This window comes from Thamnophis elegans, chromosome 4 (assembly GCF_009769535.1).
Source record: "Thamnophis elegans isolate rThaEle1 chromosome 4, rThaEle1.pri, whole genome shotgun sequence".
NCBI classification, from domain to species: Eukaryota; Metazoa; Chordata; class Lepidosauria; order Squamata; family Colubridae; genus Thamnophis; species Thamnophis elegans.
In genome coordinates, this window is record NC_045544.1 from 85,855,598 (window position 1) to 85,882,141 (window position 26,544).

Genomic DNA, 26,544 nt, shown 5'->3' on the forward strand with positions numbered 1-26,544 from the left:
AATGATCCCACTATCAGTAATCTTAAAAAAAATGAAATTAGGCTACCAAACAGCCAAAGAAGCTGAAAAGATTTCGCATTTACTATATATGGATAATTTGAAACTCTATGGAAAGTCAGAAATAGAAATCCAATCATTGACAAACACAGTCCGAGTATTCAGCACCGATATTTCAATGTAGTTTGGCATGGAAAAATGTGCCACTGTATCCGTAAAAAGGGGCAAAATCACTGCATGTGAGGGAATTGAAATGTCCAATGGCCAACTAATTAAATGCAACGAAAATGAAGCCTACAAATACTTAGGCATTCTGCAGTTGGATAACATCAAGCATAGAGAAGTAAAAAGTATTGTCAGGCGAGAGTACACCAACAGAGTTAGGAAAATTTTGAAATCTAAATTGAATGGTGGAAATACAATCAAGGCCATAAATACCTGGGCAATACCAGTTATAAGATACACAGCTGGTATAATTAACTGGACACAAGCTGATTTGGACATTTTGGACCGAAAAACCAGGAAACTAATAACAATGCACTACAGTTTACATCCACATGGTGATACTGATAGACTATATCTGCCCCGAAAATCAGGTGGCAGAGGATTATTACAAGTGAAGCAAACAGTTGAAGAAGAAAAACACGCACTGGCTGATTATTTAAAAGAAAGTCAAGAACATCTATTAATCGAAGTAAAGAACAAAAATCTACTGAAGGCCCAACAGACGAAACAAGAATACAGAAAAGATGTGATAAAATCAAGAATGGAGAGTTGGCAGAACAAAGCACTGCATGGCCAATTTCTGGAAAAAATAAAAGATAAAGTGGACAGTGAACAAACTTGGTTATGGTTAACAACAGGTACATTAAAGAAAGAAACAGAGTCACTAATCCTGGCTGCGCAAGAACAAGCTATCCGCACAAATGCCATTAAGGCCAAAATCGAAAAATCCTCTGATGATGCCAAATGCAGACTTTGCAAAGAAGCTGATGAAACTGTTGATCACATACTCAGCTGCTGTAAAAAAAATCGTGCAGACTGATTATAAATTACTGCACAATTCAGTAGCACAAATGATCCATTGGAATTTGTGCAAAAATTATAATATTAAAACAGCAACAAACTGGTGGGAACATCAGCCTGAAAAAGTCACCAAAAATCAGATGGTCAAGATCTTGTGGGATTTCCGTATACAAACCGACAAAATACTGGTGCATAATACACCAGACATCACACTGGTTGAGAAAAATAAGGTCACAATCATAGACATCGCAATACCAGGTGATAGCAGGGTCGCCGAGAAGGAACATGAAAAAATCGCAAAATACCAGGACTTAAAAATTGAAATTCAACGACTATGGCACAAACCAGCAGTGATAATTCCAGTGGTAATTGGCACACTGGGTGCTATTCCAAAAGCACTGGAATTACATTTAAAACAGTTAAAAATTGACAAAATCACCATCAGTCAAATGCAAAAAGCCGCACTGCTTGGATCTGCACGCATATTACGAAAATACGTTACGACGTCCTAGGCCCCTGGGTGGGGCCCGACTAGTAACCAATGCCAAATCCGGCGAAACAACTGGCCGCTGTGATACAATTGTATAATAATAATAATAATAATAATAATAATAATAATAATAATAATAATAATTTGCAGACTCAGATTATCTTATTCGGAGACATTATACAAAGATAACGGTCTCTGGAGATAGTTCTAATTCTGGGAAAGATGGAAGGAAAGAGAAGAGAACATCTAGGTGTAAGGAGATTATGAGTGCATCATAACCACAACCTGAAGTACCAAGTTAGGAACAGTTTTCCATAGAGAAACTTCATCTTTATGGTTGCTAACTGTGACCCCCCCACAAAGGCATATAGTCAAATGATTTAAGTCTGGTTATTTCTATTTTGAGTGTAATAATTAGTTTATTTTGCTGTCCCTTGTGTAGATCTTCCCCAACACCAAACTTCAAAAGCATTAATAATCTTTCTATCCTGCTCCTTCAAAGTTCAGTTTTGTTTCCATAGAGTGGCACACTGGCACAGAGAAAACAATTATTGATATGATCCTATTCTTTGTAGATATAGACCCCTACCATGTCATCTGTATTACATTTCCAAGGCTTTCTTTGCACTTTCCAGTACAACTTTGTGATGTATTTCTCCCCCCCATAAATGTTTTATTTTATTCAAAAAGTTAGAATACAAACTCCAGAGAAAAAGGGAAAAAAAGAAATCTTACAAAAACAAAACAAAGCTAAACAAAACATTAAAATGTGCATTTGAAAAGAAAAAAAGACAAAGACACCTATACCTATATTGTCCCCCCAGTTGAATACAGATAAGTATATTGCAGCAATAATAATTTCCTCTCTTGTGAAGCAGGCCCACAATTTATAAACTTCTACGTCTGTTTGCAACCAATTTGACTAGTTGGCTATCTACTGTATATTAAAAAGGTAGTTAACAGGTAAACTAATAGCAAAGTCAAACACCAAACTCACTGTTGACATTTTATTATTATCTACCACAAATCACAATCCTTATCTCTGATCCATCCAGTAGCAAATATCCTCGTTTGCTTCTTAATAATAAAAAGTTCCCTTAAGATTTGGATTGGTATCTTTTCCAACAACTGCTTCTCATTCCCATCCCCCAGATTTCTCTATTAGAAGTACCTCCACGGCATTTGTTGTTCAGAAAAGCTTCCTATAAATAAAAACATAGCATCTCTTGTCAATTGGTTTCTGATTAAATATAATATATCCACTCTCCAAACTCCATCTATCTTAAGAAAGTCTAGTGCATCACTAATCAGTTCTGTCATCTCTGAATTTTTTGTATGCAAAAGATCTTCAAAGATCTGTAATATTTCAGCCTTTTCCACTAAGCTTGCAGTTTTCAAACCAGCCTCCTTTTCCTTCACAATTCCCAACAACAGATTAGGTTCCAGCCCATTTGATTGTGAATTGAATTCAGTTGCTGTTATTTGTATCTGGGTGTTGTCCTATGGTAGATTTAAAACCTTTGTTAGTTTATCAAACTTTTATCTGAGTTTTCAATTAGAGCTTGTAAGTTTAAAAGCATTTTTTCAGAGGCTTCCCAAAGGGCTTTATCTCTTTTTTTGTAGCCATTGTAAATATATTATGTGTACTATTCAAAATCCTTGAATTATTGTAGTTTACATTTTAATATAGTCCAAAACTCTTTGGAAGTTCAGCCTTCATGACAAAAGCATAAACCGTTTCATTCTCAAGGATAAGAGTAAGATAAGAAGTAAGTGTACCATAACAGAATGACCATAGAAAAAAATTGAGATAAAATTTCCCACAATAAAAAGTAGTTAGTTAGAAAAATAGAAATTTTCCATCAGAAGTTAAAAATAAGACAAGAGTTTTTAAAAACTAGTAAAATACAGAATAATATTTTATAGTAAAAATGCAGTACAAATGTAAATTAAAATAGGTAACTTTCACTATGCAGGGATGGGACCTCTTGCAATCAACTTTCAGCATCTTATGCAGATCTAGACTTTTTCTATTATCTTCAGCATATGGACTTTGTCTTTTATGATTTATCTCATCCTTTTTGTAATTATAGTTAAATATTTATGTTTAGCAATTATTTGGAAGATTGTATACTAAAATATCATTACGTTATTTTAGCGTTTTCAACTATAAAACTAAATCCATTTAATTGTTTTGGAACAAGAAGATAAAATTGTGTGCATCATAATAAACACAACTAGGGCATAACTTTTCCATTGCTTGTTTAGGTGGTAATCAATTGTGCCATTCCAAAAGGATTAAAATACAATCAAGCAACACAGACTTTTCATCAGTGGAGGGATGCTAGACAAGTATATGGTCTCAACTTTGGCAGCAAAGAAGATGCCAATGTCTTTGCAAGTGCCATGATGCATGCCTTAGAAGTGTTAAATTCACAAGACTCTGGTAAGGTTACTATTTCTATATCATTTCTATATTCTGTTTGTGTATTTCATATCTGTAATATAAACTTTTAACTTTCTGATGGTGATATAAACTGTGATTTATACCTGAAAGTATATATTTTCAAAATGAGATGTTCCCTGTACTCTATGCATCATATTCTATATGAAATTCCATAAGGAAAATAATAAACCTAACTATTTCACCATTATTACTTTCTCCTTTTTATGCTTTCCTTATTGGAGACAATTATAGTTAGAAAAATTTAATTATGTAGGCAGATATGGCCTACCTAGATTCAACAAATATTCAAGATTGATTTGATTTGGTATCATAAAGAACATTAACAATGTACATTAGTTCTGCTTCAGAAATCAGTAAATAGGATAATTCATTCTGGGTAGCTTTATTTCTTTTCTACAGCCTATCAAAAACTTTGATGTACTACTTATCAGCAAATTCAGGTTGATTTAATCAGTATTCATGAGAGCCAGTTTCTGTTTCTTGAAGCTCCAGCACATTCTTATCTAAGAGGAAGAAACTATGTCTCAAAAGACATATTAAGAGCATCTATATAAATTTTTAATTGCTTCAAATCATGAGAAAGCAGATTTAAAATTACAAGCACATCCAAAGTAGATGGATTCTCTGGGGTCTCTGTATCTTCAGAGGAATCTAGAGTTAAAATAGCTTTTTGAAGTTCCTTGGAGACTGGGACTTTTAACTTAGATACAGATTCAGCTTGCTTTAGTTGCAGCTACAGCTTCTTATTGTTTTCTTTCTTCAGAAAGTCAGTGAAGCAGGAGTAGAGTTTTTTTTCCTGTCAGGATGATTTTGGATCATTATCTCCTTCTTAAAGAACTGTGAACTAAGAAGAAGATACTAACAATATTACACATTACCAAACATTTTGAAATTAACAGAAAGCTTCAAAATTGGGAGGGGACTGAGATAATAGATCAGGCAGTCACCATAGTGAACCACAATAATTTCTAGCATCTTATATCATTGTTTGCAGCAGCTACAGCTGCTGATGGTTTTAAGTTCAGTAATGTTGGGTGTGTGTGTGTGTCTCAAATTGCCCTAACTTACATGTCGACTATAGTCCATGTGAACTGGAGCATGGGGCAGCCTTCAATTTTAAAATCATCAAAATTCTACAAGTCTAGTGGATGAGGTAAGGAGATGTTTCCATTGTTTGGAGAAAAATAGACGGTTTTATTCAACATTCCAAATTTTTAAATTTGTAAGTTTATTACTGTCTCTGGAAACAAAGAACACTTTGTTGAAAAATATTTGGCCCTTGAAAGGCATATCTGGAGGCAATTTTTGTTTAGTTTCCATTATGACTATGGCATGGTCGTGACATGTATTGTGATTTGTTTATTTTAAATCGATTACATAAAATATGTTATTCCATTTTCCGTATCATCCAACTAGATTCTTAAACAATGGTCAACAAATTTGACCATTTGATGTTTATAACTTGAAATGCAAATCTGTGTATGTCTGCAAGTTTGGCCTACTGTGGTATTTTTCCTTGAATGAGTTCATCTGTTAATAAAGGGGAGAGGTGCAGGCTTTTATTCGGTTTTGTGATACTAATAAAAGCAATGTATCCTTATCTGCCTTTAGAAATTTTTACTGATTCTTCTGGCAATCATACTTCCTTCTCCCTTCTAACAGCATTTTATTTAGGTGAATACTTGACTTCAAACTTTGCTTGCCCAAAGATACAGTTTTATAATGATGCTAAATTTGGTGAGCTGAATATGGTTTTATTTAAAATTATCAGAAATAACACATTAGTAGGTCAAAATCTGATGGAACTTTTTTTTTTTCATAAAATGGATCTTTACAAATGATATTGTAATAAAATTTAAATTATAACCTAATTTTCCTCAGGTCCAACGTTGCCTCGACAAAATGCACAAATTCCCCCACAAGTGCAAAATGGCCCAGCACAAGAAGATTTGGAAAGCCAGAGACGGTTAGTTGAGTTTTTAAAAGGATACAACTATTATAATAATTATGGTGATAGTTAAATGTTTTTATTGAAATTTAACAATTTTTGTTGTTTTCCAGAAACTTTGTAATGGTCTTCTCCGATTGGCCATGTAATGGTCATTTATGAAAAAAGTAAATAATTTAATAATAAAGCAAAAGTTTCTGAAAATATCTCTTCTCTTCACAAGTATTTTAGATAAAAATGGTATGAAATTCTGTGTGAAATTTAGTGAATCTGCAATGGTGTTACAGCTCCAGTATGACAGTGGTAATGATCCTTTTGTCTTCTACCAAATCTTGAAGTTCCATCTAGGAGAGAGGTGGCAGATAATTTCCTCAATGTCGTTTCTTTGCAATATGTCCAAATAATTTGTTGCAGCTTTCTTTTGGAATTAGTGAGAGCAGCAGGATATTCACAATAGTTGCCTTTTTCTCTAATGATCAATACAATAATGAGGACATCACTTCATTATGATCTGGTAATATATCAAGCTGTTATCCATCTTAAAGTAGTAGACATTTTGAATCACTGGAATTAAAGAACGACAAAGGAGAAGTGCAACTATAGTCTTGAGAGAAATTTTGATACCAGTTAAAGTGTATATAATTTTTTATCTTCTTCTTTTTCTTCACCCCTCTACCCAGAAATCGTTTTTACTGAGTATATGCAGTCAAATTAATCTTTTAATTAAAAAGTTGTAGTGCTCACTGAAACAAAATTAAACTATTAATTATTATGATTTAGGCACTAGTTTCTTTATTTACTTTATTTGTATGCTACCCTTATTAAAGATTCCAGGCAATTAGCAATCAAATAACAAACCCATTCATAATATAAAAAAACTAAAATAATAAATAGAAAATATAGTCATGCATTCATCACATTCCATTACAACATATCCTCTTCTGCTAGGTAATATCTAGGGGCACAAAATAATTATTGTAGTGCAAAATATGTCTTTTTTTACAACCATATCACTCATAAGTAATCGTGTTTTGTGTTGTTACATAATTAATTTGTAATTTCTATTAGATTTTTCACAAATTTTACTCATTTCTAGAAAATTAGTTGTCTTTTATTCCTTTGATAGTCTTTGATTCAGGATCAGGGTTGCTTATTTACAGGATATATTCATGATATAGCACATGATATTTGTGAACACATTTTTTTTGGTCATTGTTCTCTGTTCTGTCTTCCTCTTACCGAATTCTGCTGTTAGCTTGCAGTTTGCTATAAAAAAGTCAGAAAATGAACAGTTTCAAAAAAGCAATGATGCTGATTAAGTGATGTTTAAAATGGCAGTCCCCAAACTTTTCAGCTGTGTGAACCGGCAGTGGTGGGAGCCTGGTTTCCAATGGGCCACAGCACAGTAGTGGGCCCAGAGGCTAGGGACCCTGGATTAAAGGCTATGTTTAAAAGGATATATTGAAAATATTTATCTATACTTAGCTCAACATTGTTTACAGAGCTGTTACATTTCGAGGTGGAAGCAGGGAGCAAGTCTTGTTCCTTATCCTTGGACATTAAGTATAATCTGATAATGATAGTAGATTAAAATTGTGAATTTACATTATCAGTCACAAGACTGACTTTGACCCCCCCCCCCCCTTTGTGGGGTACTTTTGAATCAGTGGAACTTCTGGTAATTTCCTGAACTAGTCCTTGAAGTTTTTGTGGCAAGATTTTGGAACTGATTTGCCATTTCCTTCTTTTTATAGCTGAGAGAGTGCCTGTGATTTTAGGTTTAAGGTTTTGAATAGCACCCACCTTTTTAAAAAGCTTGCTTGTGTTTTTTTTCCTCTTATTTTTTGTAATGTATTTCTTGATTATGAGTCTGAGAAATTAAATTTGTACACAACCTTTTGTGTAATTGGCAGATATTACGCAATATCTCTGAATTTTGCATTTTTATACAAATAATTGTATGTATGTATGTATGTATGTATGTGTATATTATTAAACTTTAAGACAGGTAAATCTTTGATATTTATTATCTCTGAATTTGCAGAAAAAACAATTGCTCGTTGACAGAACACCATATGAAAGTCCTTCAAAGCAAATAGGCTATTTCATTATTTTCAGGATACAATGCTTTGTTAACAGTTACCAGTAATCTAATGTTATCAGAAGCTTTCATTAAACCAGATTGTGCTGGATGAATTTTTGAAGGCTGTACCTTCTGTAAAATTTGTCAAAATCTGACAATTTAACAATAGCATCAAATATTAACTTGCACAATTCAAAATATCTTTTTTTCCCTTTTTTAGAATGACCACTGAATAAGCCTTATTATAACATAAAAGCAGAATACCTTTATTTAAAGTTTCAGTATATCACTGTTAACAAAATAGGATAATCTTCTTCCCACCCACCCCACTTGATAAAACTACTTTCCAACCCTGTAGCATTTCGGGTTTTTATTATTTCAAAAGTATAAAATATTTCCTGCAGAGCTAAAGATATGACTAAATCCTTTAAATGTGCTCTAAAATCTTGGGAAGATTTACAAAAAAAAATTAAATCATCTATCTACTCCATAGATATATCTACATTTGTTGAATATGTAAGTCTAAGTAAAGCTCTGAATATTAAGAATTAAAGCATTGATCATCCTTACAGAATCTCTTATGCGAGACATTACATTACTTTGTTTCATCTATTTCAAAAAAGTCAGCAGTTAACTAGTTTTTGTCATGTTCCCAATATATTTGCTTTAAGGAATACTCAATACTTGAACACATATAGCACAAGTTACCAGATCTAAAAGTATTTGGTTCCAAAGGATTATATGTAGCATTAACATTCAAAGCTTTGTTTAAATCTTTTTCTAACTTTCCATGATGTAGTTATTTATTTTTTTCACTCCAAGAAGCTTAAATTATTGCTTTACAATGTATAAACACTTTAAATGAAAGACAGATAATTTCCACATTTGCTCTTTTATTTGGGGAGAGAGGGGGGAGAGAGAGAGACTGGATTTTTTATGTTATTTAGAATCTTGAAGGCAAGTTATTATCATTGTTTTCGTTTATTATTATCTGGTACACCATGCTTCAAAGCAGCTGTCTTCCTGGATAGCTACAAAGTATTTACAACTTTAAAAAAAATCTCAAACAATGAAAAAACCACAGTACAGTACAAGATCACTTGGACTGTGACATATTATAGAATTTTGCATTTCTCATGTTTTGGCTTAACCATTACATTTTAAAATACAATATGCTTCAGCTCTGTTCTCCTTAAAGCTGTTTTTGAACATGAATATGAAGTCATGAACATGGCTGACTGCCCAGTCACAGGGGACTTCCCTCTGGATTGAAGCTTCTCAAGGGAACCATGTTCCTTTTATTTATATATTTTTCCTGGGTTAAGGAGAGTCCTAGAATCACCTCACAAGATTCTCCATATAGCAGTGGTCTGCAGGAAGCCTCAGTAGTTGTACTTCAGAGCAGCCAGTGTGAGCTATGAGCGGAGCTGCAATTACTTTACTGTTAAAAAAGCAGCCATTTATCAAATGGACAATAAGTCGTGCCTTTCATTTCTTAATTGTTTTATAAGATTATTATCTTTATTAAGGTAAAAGAGGCTCTTTTTAGCCACATGTTACTGTTTTTTGGAGATCTTCACCATTTTTGAGACTTGAGGCTTCTGACATTGAAGCTGTAATGTTGTTATCTTATATTGTGGTAAAAAGAGTTGGATGTCCACACCTTTTCTTTCTCCCCCTCCACAACCCTACACTCTCCTCTTCCCTTTTTCTTCCTCTAGTTTCTTATTATTTTCATTTTTCTTTGTATTATATATTTTGATAAGCTAATAAAAAGAATTTGAAACATGGAAAAATGTTCTTTTCAAACATGTGTTTAAATATTTTGACAAGCATATGGAATTAGGACTTAAGTATGTTCCATTCTGCCATATCATTTGGACTCTGCTATTCTGTGGGGTGTCCAGAGGCTTTCTACAAATAAATCCTCTAAGATGGAAGTTGTTCATAGTACTCCAGCCTTAAAATAGGACTGTTTAAATTGGAATTTTGTTCTATTTACTGAAGATCCATTATCCTACTGAGACGTTTTGAGTATTGCAGATATGATTGATGAAAATTTCAACTGAATTGTGTGGACAAACATCTGTCCATAGATATTATGGAAATAGCAGCAGAATACTATTTACATTAACTAATAAATTTTGTATCAAAAACCAAGCTAAATAGTAAATTAAGTAATACTGTGGTATAGAAGACCAAATCTTTTATCATAACATCCTGTGTATTTAAAAACTAATGACCAAGTTTCTTTTATTCTGACTTAAATACTTCATTTAACTCTTCTTATTTTTTTATTTTTATTTTAGGCAATTGCAGGAACAACAACGACAAAAAGAATTGGAAAGGGAAAGGATGGAACGGGACAGAATGGAACGTGAAAGGCTGGAACGAGACAGACTAGAGCGAGAGAGGCTAGAACGAGAAAGGCTAGAAAAGGAAAGACTGGAACGAGAACGATTAGAACAGGAGCAACTGGAGAGGGAACGTCAGGAGAGAGAAAGACGAGAACGAGAATGGCAAGAGCGCCTAGAAAGAGAGCGGCAAGAACGGGAAAGACAAGAGCGGGAGAGATTGGAATGGGAAAAACAGGAAAGAGAGCGGCAAGACCAACTAGAAAGAGAGCAGCTGGAATGGGAACGAGAGAGGAAACTATCAAGTGCTGGTAAGAATTTCAAAATTTTTAAAATACAGATTTTCTGATTAGCTTGGCTTGACAAAGATTAAAATTATTTCCCAATTACTTGTAAATTACCTAATTAACAAAAGCAGCTATATTCAGACTGAATTTATTCTGCTTTTGGAATATAAAGTGTGTCAGTGTGACTATATTCATATTGAGTTTTAATGTAAAGTATCTGGAGGGATTGTCATATCTTTAAAAATGCTTATTTAATGTTAATTAGTAAGCAAGTAGTCTTTTCACTTAATAAGCTAGTCTCACCTTTTTTGCACAAAAATTATAGATTCTGTGCTTTAGAATGAATTAGGATTAATTAATGAGAAGGAGCTGTTATTTTGCTTGGGGAATTAAAATTATAAGTATTTGCATTGTGTCAGTTTTCAATGTTCTCCAAATTTATTTCTTATAAATAGTCAATTTTGCAAAAAAAAAAATCTCGTTAATATAAACACAAATTTTCTGGCTTCATTCTATATATATTAAACAATCAGAGGCATGCAATTAGAAAAATCTTATGAAAAAAAGAAAACATGACACTTGGACAATTTCATGGTTACTGTGCTGATACAATTCCAGTAAGACTAGAAAGTAAATATTCACTTTGTTCTAAAATATCTGTACCTTGTCCTTCAAAAGCGTCTATAAATCCTTGTTTTTGCTAATCAGTAGTCCTGTTACTAGCACTAATCCTATTGCCAGAATTTAAGATCTTTTGCTTTGTTTCATTTCAAGTGTTTTATTTCTGTTACTGGCTTCTTGTTCTTGTCTCTTTGTTTATGCTTTTCTATTCCTTTTCTCATTTTCATGCCCAAATAAAAGGTAGCCACTTGCAGCTTTCAGTCTGGGCAATGTAGTTTCAGGGCCTAGAGGAGAAACATATGATTGAAGTTATTTTCAAATCAACTGGATGTACAGGGGAAGCATAGCTTGTATGAGGCAATATGAATTATAAACCAAGCTGAAACTATATATACTATGTATTTAGTAGCTATATTCTCTAGCTGTTTTATTCACTAATTTGATAACAAAAGATAACTTTTAACAGTTAGTTGTCTGTAATTGCATGAGCAGCATGAGAGTTTAATAATGTTATTAGGCTGATCACATGAAGATTTTTTCTTAAATCTTTTGGCAGCTATATAGATATTTTGTTAAGTATGACATGTAGACAGTATTGTCAGTGCATAGTTGATTATTACATGTTTTATGTAAACAAAAAATTAAACTATGCAGATTGCATGTTTTCAAAGCTTTCTATTTCAGAAAATTATTGTAGAAATCTGCAGTGTAAAACTATTTTCAGTTTTCAACAGAAGCATATGTGTGTGTGAATTTTCCTTTGAAGTTGAATGGCTCAGGGATTTATGTGGTGCAAAATTGAATGCACATTTTAGAATGATAAGAATAGCTCCAGTAGCTAGCTATTGTGAAAACTAATTAAAAGCCACAGCTAAAATAAAACACAATGTTTGGATGACTGTTTGCTCATTTTGACAGTTATAAATCTTAACAGAATCAGAGTTTTTTTTGCTGTTACCATGAATATCTCTGAATATACAGTCATGTGAAGAACTAAGTACACCCCATTTATTTTTTTTATTTTTTAACATATGTGAATATATCAATATGTTGTTTTCATCCAAACAGTATATAAAGATAGGGGTGAAATAATTGAACAAAAAAACTGAAAAATTGACTTTGCAATCATTCAACAAAAATTTACAGGTACATCATTTAATTATGTGGAAAAAGTAAGTACTGTAAACTCTTGGTTCTAACAACTAGTATTGCTTCTCTGACAGGAAAAAAATTCAAGTGGGCATTTCTTACAACTGCCTGTCTCTGACGTTGACTGGGATAAATTTTTCCCCACTCCTCCATGCAGAATTTTTTCCCCAACTGTGTCATGTTTCTTGCATGCACACTATAGAATCTTAATGGGAGAACCCTCTATTTCTTTGTCTTTTTTCCTGCCATTCCATGGTGGATTTATAAGAATATTTAGGGCCATTGTTATCTTGCAATGTCCTCTTTTAGTTGCTCTCACATCCTCGAGCACCCTCTGATATAATGAAGGATTCATAGTAGATTCCATAATAATGAGCTGCTCAGGTGCTGAAACAGCATAGCATACCCAAATCATAACATTTACACCACTATGCTTTATAGCTCTGTCGACTATCACAGAGAATAGGGGATTGACTTATTCTCCAAAGCACCAAATAGCAGACAACAAATAATGGGATGAAACTTGTTAAAGAAAGATCCATCCTAGAAGTAAAAAAAAAAAATTCTTATATACCAAACAATGGAATAACTTGCTTCCTGAAACTATAGGTGCTCCATCACTGTAGGTTTTCAGAGATAGACTGGCAACCTTTTGACTGGGATGATATAAGATCTCCTGTGTGTATTGGACTAGAAAATCTCCAAGGTCCCTTCTAGCATTATGATTCTACTGTAGGTTTGTCTAGACCCTCTCTAATGATTTCCTAATATAATTTGTACCTGATCCTAGTGCACTTGATTCTAATTTTAGCTCTGTGAGCTAGGGATAAATGTTTGTGGGGGAATATTTACTTTGTTCACACACAAAAATTACCTGCATGTTTATTTAAATTAGGCAATGGTGTAAATTATACAAAGTGAAATTGGTACGTAACGTTTGTTCTCTTATATCTCCTTTATCAATATTGTTGAAATGATCAAATATCTGTATATTAAAATATGTTGAAACATTCAATGGGATATATTTATTTTTTTCACATGATTGTAAACCTGGAGAATAAGTCATATCAAGTTCATTCTCATTGTACTATAGATCATGAATCTAAACATGTAGTCTATTGCCTTATAGCATTTTGTAGTAAACTATGATTAATTTGTGCAACTTTGCAAATGGCTATTATTAGCTTACAATATTTTTCTAGCTTCACTTCCCACACTTATTACTCATTATTCAGGAATATCAACTGCTTAAAACAATCAGTTATTTTGGAAAAAACATACTTCCTGCCTTTTAATCTAAAAAGTCTTCTCAACCCTGACAAGCAGACCTACACTATTTTACATTTTGAATTTGCAGCAGTTTCTTTGCCCTACTGTATTTCCTGTCCTAGCTACTCATTTCAGGAAGAATGCTTTCATTTTTTATGCTTGTCATAGATTATTTATTTGAAACGTGATATCTACTTTCTTTAAAGGAAATCTGAGATTTTAGCAGCAATTTGGTATGGAGTATAGCAGAGATTGCGAACCATTTCAGCAATGAGTGCCAAAAAGGGAGTGCGCGCGGGAGCAGCATCAAGTGTCAAAAAGGGAGTATTTCATCTGGGCTGCAACCAGGAAGAGGGGGCATGTGTGCGCCATAAAATGAATTTCTGGTTTCTGGCATGCACATGTGCACCAGCTGGCAAGTCTTCTGGTTAATGCTGTGCATGTGCATTCACCAATCAACTGGCAGCACACATGCTCATGGCAGAAAATGGAAGACCAGTTCTTCCGGGTTCCGGCACTGCCACACGCACAAAAGCCAGATAATCGTTGTGTGCGTTTGCGCACCAGAAACCCAGAAGAAGAATGAACAATGCCACACATGCCAGGCAACATGGCTCCATGTGCCACTTTGGGCATGTGTGCCATATGTTTGCCATCACAAGTCTATAATAGTGGGCCACCCTTAGCCAACCTTGTCTGATTTTAAAAAGCCAAGAAAGCTAAAAGCTTGTTAGAAGCTGGACGATAGACCATTGGGAAGAACAGAACTTTAGGACAGATTGGGAAATCTTGTCTAGAGGAAAGGCAATAGTAAATCATTTGTGTCATGTTGTTACCAAGTAAACCAGATGGACATGTTTACTATATTTACTAGGAAGTGACATCCTAAAGGAGCCTTTATTTTTTGTAGATATCTGAGAGAAAGTTCCATTGGACTCAGTGAGATTTACTTCTGAATAGGTATGGTGATGCTTAAAAGTTTGTGAACTTTTTTGATTTTTTAGTGTTTTTGCAAAAAGCACAATCTGTTTTCCACACAACTGCTAAAATTATATAGAGAGAATCCACTTAAACAAATCAGTCAAAAACATTATACTAGTTCACTGAGGAAAATTATCCAAATATTTGTGTGCGGCAAAATAATGTGAGCCTTTGCTTTCAGGAACTGATATATCTCCCTTGGGCAGCAATAAATAAATGCAACTAAATGTTTCTGATAATTGGTGATTAGCTCTGCACATTGGCTTAGAGGAATTTTAGCCTATTTCTATTCACAGAACTGCTGCAATTCAGGGAGGAGATAGTGGGTTTCACTGTGTGAAGTGCCTGCTTTAGGTCCTTCCATAATATTTCTATAGGATTAAGGTTAACATTTTAAACCATTAACTTTCATATGCTTTAACCATTTTTTGGTCATAGGTCTTGCATATTTTAAGTTGTTGTCTTGCTACATGACCCACTTTGCCTTGAGCTTCAATTTACAGACTGATACCCTGTCATTTTCCTCTAGAATTTATTGCTACAATTTAGAATTCATAGTTTCATTGATGATGGCAAGCCATCCTACTTCAGAGGCAACATAGCTGTCCCAATTCATGATGTTACCACACCATGTTTCAAAGATGGGATAAGATTCCATGGCTGGAATACTGTGTTTACTTTTGACAAACAACATTTTTCATTGAAGCCCAAAAGTTCTATTTTGGTCTCATTCATCCACAGAACATTCTTCCAGAAGCTTTCTGACTTATCCATATAGTGTTTTGCAAAGTGTAGGTGGCAGCTATGTTCTTTTTGGAGAATAGTGGCTTTCTCCTTGCAACCCTACCATGTACACCATTGTTCAGTCTGATTATTATCCAATTGAATCAATCATCCGACTCTAATTTCTCCTTCAAGTGAACTGATAATCTAGGGGTTCACATACTTTTACCACATAAAAATGTATAGCTTTGGGTCATTTTCCTTAATAAATCAGTGAATAGGTGTAATGTTTTTGACTCATTTGCTCAATTGAATTCTCTCTATCGCAAAAGCTGAATGTGAACCAAATATGACCACTTCTACACACTTAAAATATAGATAAATGATCATGTTTAGCTCAAATTTATGCAAAACTATGGAAAATTCAAAAAGGCTTACAAATATTTTAGCACTATTGCAGTACAGTTGCATTATCTTGATTCAGAAGTTGTTTTGGAACATAACCCCCTAACCTTTCTGAGATAAATGTAAACAGAATAATAGTTTTCCATGTTTCTATGGTTACTGGCATTGTGGATTTTTGCTGCAATTGTGCAGTCCTGAAAGTTTTGAAAGTAGTTGTGGCTGCAAAAAGGCGCAGTTGCTCCTGCATGCTTCATTTTTTAAACTAAATCAAAGTCTGGTAGATAAGATTATATTAAGGTCTGACCTAGGATGATAGTTGAAACATGGTAGGAGACTGGCAGTGGGCTGTTCATGGAGAAAGCACCCTTGGTGTAATGTACCATTTCTGTCTTCTGGTTCCATGTTATGAACCCCAAGACCTGGCCATTAGCTTCTTGGTCTTGTCTCAGTCTACTGCTGCTTACTATCAGATTGACTAATAATAAGCCTCTCATTCAATATCTTATTTTGAAGGAGAGGGCCAATCTTGTTTGAATTACAGAAACTTGAGGATCATAGGAAGAGGTCATCCTGCTTTATAAACATGTCTCCCTTGGATGCAAGCATCAGCTTTAGTTCAAGGCCATGGATGAAAGAATGGCTGCTGTCCAGGAGACTTTTATTGCTTTCAGAGGCATTGCCCCCTATATAACTACTTATAGTTATCTAAATATCTTATTTATGAGGTTAGGAAATAGATGTAATTTCTGCAATATACTTGTTTGAACTGCTCAATTCAGTTGTTGGGCTGGTGATAGAATGTGCCAGGCCTATGGTTCTGGGGAATTTATTTTGCCATCCTTTGGCACCGGAGTGGCTCAAGACTTCATGACCACCATAGCAACCTGTTCTGACCCCCCTTGTCCCACACCCACACATTCCGAGCCAAAGATAAGTTACGGCATTTAATTAACAGACAGACAGGTCCTTTGCAGCAAACAGGCACAGACAAGCTTGGGCAGCAATCCAGCACAGATAAGCCATGGCACCAATCCAGCCTGCCAAGCTCACAATAATGTTCTCCAACATTAGTTCCTGCGTTGACTTCTGCAAAAGGGATGTGTGCACAAGCAGTCCTTTTATAGTCTGGAGAGGAGCCTAATGACCACCAGCTGAGTGCAATTATCTCCTGTAATTGCGTAATTGTTCCTGACGCCTATTAGCTCTCTGGTGCATCTAGGAACAACTCCCTTATCTCCTCCCCACTGGTCCAAGGCTCAGGGCGCCTCCTGGTGGCCAACCAGCCTCTCTGTGCCCTGCTCGGAGTCGGAACCCTGTCCAGGGTCCTCCACATCCTCCAAAGCCGACTCATAGGGCCCCTCGCTGTCGGAGTCTGGTGGCAGTTCCAACGGCTCCTGCTAGGCCACAACAGCAACCATATACTGTTTAGTTCATCAATGACTAAATACATTGTGGATCCATTTTAATATCAAGTCAATGGCGATATGATCTGAAATTTGGAAGTGTTTCTGTTTGTCTCTTGTTATGAACAAATAACTCTTTGGAATTTTTGTCATCTACTTTCCCTATAAGGAGGTGGGATTTATACATCTGGGTCAGTTTGAATATCTGATGGACCTAGTTACATTTCAGAGGGCACAAGGCAGTATTCCTGATATATTGTTTAACTAAGGCCTTAGTCACTACTTAGAATGAGTGTGTCTTAGCCAGCTGATTCTCAGAAGCATTCCATGAAATGACATGGAAGAGTAGAGTTCTAGAACAATGCTAGAAAAAATAATTATTATTCTGAACATATATATAGGTAAGAGTCTTTGTTAAGTACTACACTGTGGTACAAAACAGTGAGCAGCATAACAGAGATATTTTGCTACTCTTAATCTGCACCCACTGATTGCCATCCAACAGCTCTATTTAAGATGACTCAATTCCATGCTGATGACCCAGGGGTGGGTTTCTCGCCCCGTTCCAACCGGTTCGGTTGGAATGGGGCCGGTGGCGTCCTTGTGCATGCGCGCGGTGCACGCATGTGTACTAGCGTCTGCGCACGCATGCGTACTAGCGTCTGCACGATGCTCCAGCTGCTCCTGGAGGATCGCGCAGGCGCTGTATGCATCCAGCGCATGCGTGGAAGCGCAGAACTCGTCAAAACTGGGTAAGGACCACGGGTGGGCGGGCGCGCCCTTCGCCGTTCCCGGAAGTTACTTACTTCCGGGTTCGCCGACCAACCGGTTCGCAGGGACCACTGCGAACTGGTTGAAACCCACCCCTGTGATGACCAGTATACCAGTGTAATGTGTGGATGATCTTGGGAAATGAGGGGAAGAGACAATCAGACAAGAGAGGGAGGAGTACTGGTTTAATTGTCAGAGATTTAGGAAGGGCCCTCTCTTATTGGTCAGATACGGCGTTGTCGCCACACTGGAAGGCCGCTCATGTATCCTTGGTCGAATTGAAAGGAAAACACCAGGCAGAAATCCTCGGGATGAGCGAACTTCGAATGAACTTCGAAGACCTCTTTTATTAGAAAAGTTAGTTACAGCGCCATCAAAAAGGAGCGTATCAGAAGGCATATATAATCACACATGATACAAGTAAACTAATGAAAAGTTCACAGCATTCTACAAATAAACCAATAGAAAATCACATCATGGCAAAGGGTGGGCAAAGGAGGAATAGAAAGTTACAACCTAGCAGAGGGAGGGGAGATGGGGAATCGAAAGTTACAAGCTGCATGGCATAGGGGGGAGAAGGGACATGTGTGGGAGTAGTTGGCTCACATAGTTCATGAGGTTGCATAGTGAGTCCTGACCGTTTAGGCCGGAAAGATGTTTTTGGTACAATGTCTCTCCATCCCTGTGTGTGTGTGTGTGTTTCAGGCAGGCAAAACCCGCCTTGCACACACACACCCGGAATGGATTCCAACATCTCCTCTGTTTTTGTTTTTTAAAGGCAGCGTCTCCCTGTTCGTCGCTGGGCATGCGGAAGGGATCTTTCCCCATGAAAGGGGTTGACTGTTCATGTAACTCCATGTGGTTGACAATGTGAATATTCTTCTGTGGAGCCAAGCTAGAGAGTATATTCTTACAAATAGTTAATAAAGAGGGTACACATTGAATACAGCAGCACAACAGTATCAGCAAAGCAACAAGGGTTATAATGGTCTTGACAGTATTTCCCAACCAGCTAAAATTAGGTAGCCAAGAGGTCAGCCAATCCCACAAGGAGTCCGAGGCCTTATATGTTTGTCTAACTGTTTGAACAATGTCATGTAATTTTTCCACGCTGGTTTCAATGTCTCCGGACTGGTTCAAATAATGACAACAGGTAGCATTCAACCAAACACATAGGCCTCCTTCCTTGTTTAACAAGTAATCCAGAGCCAATCTATGTTGAGTTAAAATTCCAGCTGAAGAGTCAACTTCCGCCTGCAGGGCTTGTAGTCCAAATATCGTGGTGTTAGCTAGAGTCTCCATTTGGGCAGATAAAATATGCCGTTGTTTAATGTTCCATGCGACACCCAAGAGTGGTAGGGTGAAGGGTGCTCTGCCCTGTTTTCCAGGTCAGAGACAGAGACAGCCTCAAGCTGTAGTACTTGCTGGTTGGTCATAGTCAGGCTGCGTCTGTGTTTGTGTAGGTGGTTTGGGCAAATATGGTCTTACATGCCTTCCTAGGATCCAAAGTACTTTGTCTTTTAGTCGGATTGCAGCGTAGCCTCTTCCCCAGATAATCAGGTCAGCAGGTCCTCGCCACGTCAGGTCAGGCAAGCAGCGATAGTAGACAAGTGGTCGAAGAGTGTCAGCAGAAGGTGGAGGAATAAGGGAGGATGCTTCGCAGACGACCGGCCCTAGTTTGCAGAGACTTCTTCCAGTCGAGTGAGTAATGGGGTGCCAAGAGATGTGTTCGATCCACAAATCACGTCGGGGTCACCAGTTGCGGCGTTGTCGCCACACTGGAGGGCCGCTCATGTGTCCTTGGCCGAATTGAAAGGAAAACACCAGGCAGAAATCCTCGGGATGAGCGAAGTTCGAATGAACTTCGAAGACCTCTTTTATTAGAAAAGTTAGTTACAGCGTCATCAAAAAGGAGCGTATCAGAAGGCATATATAATCACACATGATACAAGTAAACTAATGAAAAATCACATCATGGCAAAGGGTGGACAAAGGAGGAATAGAAAGTTACAACCTAGCAGAGGGAGGGGAGACGGGGAATCGAAAGTTACAAGCTGCATGGCATAGGGGGGAAAAGGGGCAGGTGTGGGAATAGCTGGCTCACATAGTTCATGAGGCTGCATAGTGAGTCCTGACCGTTTAGGCCAGAAAGATGCTTTTGGTACAATGTCTCTCCATCCCTGTGTGTGTGTGTGTGTGTTTCAGGCAGGCAAAACCCGCCCTGCACACACACACCTGGAATGGATTCCAACAGTCAGATAGTTAAAAATTAAAAGTGGCAACAGATTTAAAATATTCTGTTAATGTAGTCTTACAATAAAGTAGAATTAGTTCATCTTACTGTTTTTTCCTGTTAGATTTACCTGTGAGGGTTGATAACCAGGCAGGATTTCTCATGGAATCTTTCAAATAAAATTGCTTAGTACTGCATGGATTTGGATTCTGATTGTGCAGGTTTACTGTCCACTCATGCAGCAACCCTTCAAAGTTGGAATGGTACTGAATGAGTACCATTTACAATCAGTCTTCACACTTCTCACCAATGCAGTGCCTTCATGATTACTCCACCCAATTTAGTGTCCAGGATTGGTATTTTCCATAGGATCACTTTTTTCCCCTGGCATTTATGTGCTTGTATGTTGTTGTTTTTTATGTTTTTAATATTTCATTTCATTATATGGTTTTTATTGATTCATTACTATTGATGTGCATCATCCTGAGTTATGTGCTATATAAGGCAGCTATGTAAATAAATAAATGAAGGAAATCACTACAATTAATTCCAACCAGTTAATTTTTATGATTATAGTTTGAAAGCATATTCTGTAGGGCAGCTTCTTTTATAGAGCAAAGTTGTAATTTTAAATATTGATGCAAATATGAATGGCAAAAATGAATTAAAAATGGATACTGTATAAACTCTCCTAACAGTGATTTACTTGTGCCTAATCCTCTGGTACTAACTATAGTCTGCATTGTAAATATCGTTTGAATGCTGGTTTTGTTGCTTCATTAGCTCCCTTTTTCTCTCTCTCTCTTTCTCCTTTTATCCTGCCTTTGCTGATGCTATCTTCTGTCCAGCTCCATCTTTTGACAACTCCCTATATAATCCTTCACTTCCTGAATATGCCAGTTGCCAGCCTCCTTCAGCACCACCTCCTTCATATGCTAAAGCAATGTCAGACTCTACTCCGGACTATGCTATAGTGACTTCTGCACAGTCAATTTCCTCCCCCCCTACACCACCACTAAGGCACCCTGCATCACGTTTTGCTACATCTTTGGGCTCTGCCTTCCACCCTGTTCTTCCCCATTATGCTACGGTTCCTCGTCCAGTAAATAAAAATTCTCAACCACCTTCACCTGTAAACCCCCCTCCTTCTTTGCCTCCAACTACCAAGTCAACTACTTGGTCAGCTTCTAGTTTTGCACCCCTTCCTCCTTCACCTCCTGTAATGATTAGCAGCCCTCCAGGCAAAGCCACTGGCCCCAAGCCTGTTCTCCCAATTCCTGTTACAGTTCAGTTATCTCAGATGTCCCCTACTGCACCTAATGGTCTTCCAGAATTGGCAAATTATTCAGTTTCTTCACCACCTACCTCAGGTCCAGCACAACTACCACCATCTTCCTTTCAACCTCTCTCAGTCTCTGGACTTCAAGCTTCTTCTCCAACCTCCCCTAATGCCTCAGCTCCCTCATCCAAGCCTAGTGTTCTCCCTTCTCCCTCTGCAGCTCCCCCTGCCTTTGTTGAGAACTCTCTAAACTCTGTGCTGGGAGACTCCTCTGCTTCTGAGCCAGTCTTGCAGACAGCCTCTCAGCCGGCTGAACCTACGTCTCAGCAGGGTAAGGTTTCTGATGTTGATACTAATTAACTAATAAAAAAAATGCACTCAAACTAATTTGCATTCCAAACTTGATTTATCCTGAAGAACTAACACTTTTAAAGCTGTCCTAATCTTCATATATCCAACCAAAGTTTAGCAAAAAGTTAAATTTATCAATGTCTTACTTTGGAAAAACACTTGGGAAGAATGGTTTGTGTATTTTTTCAAATAGTTTCTAAACTGTTATTTGTGGGAAAGGGACTTACTGAAAGTAAACATAAGACTTGATTAAATGAAAAATTCTGATAGTGAATTGATGTTTTGGTATTTTAATATTCCTTAAAATGTTTAGATTTACTTTGTTGTTTCTTTTGAGAGCCTTTCCATTGATACTCCATTTTACATTTACAGTAAATATTGTAATAGAGGTAGAGGAAGCTCTTCAAAAAGGAACAGGTATGAAGGTTCTAGTCACTGTATAGAGTGCATATAATGGGAAGCCTGCCTGCCATGAGTTCATACCCTGATTTCGAAAAATAACCCAGAAAAAAATAGCACTATTAAACTTTATGGGATTTACCACAGGGTGAACATACATAGTCTTATGCTTATAAAACATAGCTTTCTTCAGATAAATTCTTTTTGTTTACGTGAGTGTTTGTGGAATTGTATGGATGGAGAATCAGTTAATTTAACAAACGGGGAGCTTTTTTACAGATAAATTTAATTAATACTCATTAATATGGCTCCTTTTTATTTTGGAGAGGAAGTACAGATATACACACACACGTATGTATGTATGTACCATATTTTTCGGAGTATAAGACGCATTTAGCTTTTGGGGAAGAAAACAAGGGAAAAATATCTGCCTCTGCCTCCCAGCAATTTCCCTCCTTACAACAAACAGCAAACAGAACAGACAATATACACTGCTTGTAGTGTTACATTTCAGACTATACTTGTACAGATGCTGTTAAAATTGATGTGCTTTCTGGAAGTATAGTTTTCTCTGCTATTTAAAAAGATACAATAGTACTGGGCCTCTGCAGACCAAGCATTTATTTTAAAAAGCTTCTTCATTTTGTTAAGCTGTCTAGAAAAATAACAAAGCAGTCTTTAAAAAATAAGTCTAATAATTTGAACATTCTATAGGCATTCATAGTTATTGACTTACCTCCTTTCAGCAAACAGCCTGATTAGGACAAGAAAAAAAATATCTGCCTCTGCCTCCCAGCAATTTGCCTCATGTAGTAAACAGCAAGTTTCACTTTCAATTTCTCCCTATCATCAGCTATTTCAGGCTGCAGGGATTGCTATAGCCTATTGTAGCCTCCGCAAGCCCCTGTTTGCTGCAAGGAGGTAAATTGCTGGGAGACAGAGGCCAAGAGGTTGGGGCCTGTGGGTGGGTGGGGCTACATTTAGTGTATAAGATGCACCCAAATTTTCACCCTCTTTTAGGGAAGAAAAAGGTGCGTCTTATATTCCAAAAAATACAGTATGTATGTACACAAATGTCATATATACATATTTGTTGGTGAAAATAAATCTTCAGGATTTCTTGCCTTTGAGGTTGGTAACTCTAATTAATAAAATAAGGAAATGGTGAAATGTCCAAAATGTTTGCAGGTGCTTGTTTTTTCTGCCATTTAATGATTTTTTTGGAGAAATATCTGAAATACAAGATCATATTCCTATCGGGTAAATATCACTATGTGAGGTTATTTTTTGAGATAATTATAAGGGATCTATTTTTTCCAAATAAGCCATAATTCAAGATTAGGCAAACTATTACAGAGTTATGATCATGCATGGTTGTCAAACTGGCAGCCCCCAGGCCAGATGCATCACACGCAGGCCACGCCCACCCTGGCTCTGCAAAGGCAAAAGCCTTCATGATGCATCATGTGATGTAATCAAGTTTGACACCCACGTGATAATGCATATTTCCAGGAAAAAAACTATATCCTAATTATAGAATATTTTTGTTTTCATTGATGCTGCTGGGGAAAATAATAATTTCATCAACAGATTGAAATGTTTTAACACACTAATATATGTTTTATTAATATGTTTTATTAATACTTCTGGGAAAAACCCAAAAGCATGAAATATGAATGGAAATGGAAATACCATATTTTTTGGAGTATAAGACACACTGGAGTATAAGATGCACCAAGATTTTGAAGAGGCAAATTAAAAAAAAACATTTTTCCCACTCTGTAGACTTCCCAAAAACTGCCCATTTTGGAGAAAATGGGACTATTTTTCTTTTAAAAAGGGAATGAATTGCCTTTAGGAGGCTTGTAGAGTGCTCCTGGGGGGATGGAGCAAAAATGAACTAAAAACAGCCTTTAGGAGGCTTATAGAGTACTCCTGGAGGCTGTGGTGGGGATTTGAGCAAAATACGGCCTGTTTTTCGCTCATTTCTGCTCTCCCCAGCCCCCAGGAGCACTCTGAAAGCCTCCTAAAGGCAATGCTCGGCCATTTTGGTGAAGGGGCAGGGTTTCGGGAGGCAAAAAAATGCTGGATTCAGTGTATAAGATACACCCACATTTTCAGCCTCTTTTTTGAGGGAAAAAGGTGCATCTTATACTCGGAAAAATACGGTATTACTTTCTGGTATTTTGTATTTAAAACAAGATTAAGTGATAGAATTGGAGGAACAGAGAATGCACTTTTTAAGTATACAAAGAAGGAACAAATTATGTTATAATATTACTGTAATTCAGTTTAAAAATAAAGCTTTTCCATTGTTACACTTGACATAAATATTATTTTCATCATAATTTTATTGAAGTAATTTTGAATGCAATTTTTCCAAACTAAATTTTTTATGTTAGTTGAAGCATATGAATTAATATGGCTGGATGTTTTTCTGAAATGACATTGACCAGTTTCCTAATGAAAGCCATGTTAGGATATATAAAGTTTTTTTTTTTCATTTGAAATAATAGAGAATTAGTTCTTTTAAATTTTACTTGATATCGCAATTCCTGTATTTGGTTTCTATATGTGTGTATGTATTTTTCCCCAGGTGTTACACAAGGGCCACCTGCACCCCCTCCTCCTCCCCCACTTCCATCTGGCCCTGTTCAGTCCCCATCAGCAGTCCCACCTCCCCCTGGACCACCACCTCCTCCACCTCTTCCATCTTTAGGGCCACCTCCACCACCTCCCCTTCCTACTCAGGTGCCTCTTCCACCTCCTGCACCTCCTCTCCCTGCTACTGGCTTTTCCATGGGAATGATGTATGAAGATTATCGACCTTTAACAGGACTGGCTGCTGCTCTTGCTGGAGCCAAACTAAGAAAAGTATCACGGGTAAGTACAATTCAAATTCAAGTGTTTAAATTCAGTTTAAAAATCTTAGTTTCAGATTTTCACAATGGCAAGAAGTGGCTATAAACCCTCCACGTTAAGTATAGTATGTGATGTTCAGATACAATACAATGGCAGCTGTGGGTTTTTTTCCAGCCAAATCCAGATTATTTTTTAAAAAAATGTTTCTGGGCTATTTTGAAATGTGATGTGTCAACTATATGTTCTCAATAATAATGGTACTGTCATCACTCCTTTTCTGCATATCACTTATAGAATGAAGATTCTCCTGTTCCAAGTGGAGGAACAAATTCTGCTTCACCCAAAACAGATACTAGTCGTGGAAATGGGCCACTGCCACTTGGAGGAAGTGGATTAATGGAAGAAATGAGTGCTCTACTTGCAAGAAGGTAAGAATTTAACTATAGTGTTTTTTCATTATGTCCTTCCTAGGGCTGAGATGAACAGGCCAAATAACATAGCTGGTTTGCACAACGCAGGATTAGAACACACTACCTCCCAGTGCCTTTAATCCCTATACAAAACTGGAACCCAGCTACATTGTCACAGAACTAAAAGTGATATCACACCAAGTCTTGTGATATGACCTAGACTTGTTCTTTTATCACTTTTTTATCAGTATTTATCTTAGAACAGATGAATAAGAAAGTCAGATATTGGCAGATAGTAACCAAATACTCTTTCATCCTTACCTGAAGGAGAAGAATTGCTGAGAAGGGGTCATCAGAAACAGAAACAAAAGAAGAAAAAAGTGTAAGTTGAAAATACTCTGGCAAATTCTGCAATTAAATTGTTATAATCAAAGAAATTGATATAAGTAATTGAAAAATATGACCTATATTTCATATTTGATACATCTTGAGATTTTATAATTATGATTTTTATGCTGATTCTGAAATTATGAGTCTTTTTCCTTGAGTCACAAATTTAAGCAGGTTTGTAAAATATTATGTTTGTCCCATTGAACAGGAAGAACCAGAGCCTTTAGCTCCCAAGCCTCCTTCAACAAGCACACCTGGTAAGCTGTATAAATTGTGTAACATGAGTTTGCATAGGTGACAACTTTGAAATATGTGACATAGATTGCATCATAATAATCATGAGGTTGGGGAGATATTTATGCTTATTTTTAATATGGTTCATTTAAGAAAAAAATACATAACTTATGTCCAGAGCTCATTTGGGTTTAAGAAAGCAGAATCATCATCTGTATTCCTTCTAAGTCAGTGCATTTACATATTTAAAGTATTTATTAAAAAGTTTCTGTATTTATCAAACATTCAGTGCATGAACCATTTAATCTACACAATAACTGGGTTTGGTGGCCCATTCCCAAAATTTATTTATTTTATTATTAGACAAATCTATATAGTCACCCAATTCAAACTAAATGACTCCAGATGGATT

The 26,544-nt window shown here is 36.4% G+C and overlaps 1 protein-coding gene across 3 annotated transcripts in view; it reads left to right on the forward strand.

The window, feature by feature from the left end:
- The window catches only part of ENAH (ENAH actin regulator), a 71,466-nt gene that overhangs the window by 37,789 nt on the left and 7,133 nt on the right, over positions 1–26,544 (forward strand). The window contains exons 3-10 of one of the 3 annotated variants that reach the window (XM_032215366.1): positions 3,782–3,959; positions 5,862–5,946; positions 10,321–10,676; positions 21,056–21,817; positions 24,833–25,119; positions 25,393–25,526; positions 25,836–25,890; positions 26,107–26,155. In XM_032215366.1, coding sequence (XP_032071257.1) covers positions 3,782–3,959; positions 5,862–5,946; positions 10,321–10,676; positions 21,056–21,817; positions 24,833–25,119; positions 25,393–25,526; positions 25,836–25,890; positions 26,107–26,155 — 1,906 coding nt within the window. The remainder of the gene's footprint in view (positions 1–3,781; positions 3,960–5,861; positions 5,947–10,320; positions 10,677–21,055; positions 21,818–24,832; positions 25,120–25,392; positions 25,527–25,835; positions 25,891–26,106; positions 26,156–26,544) is intronic. The other 2 variants (XM_032215367.1, XM_032215368.1) reach the window with 2 other exon arrangements.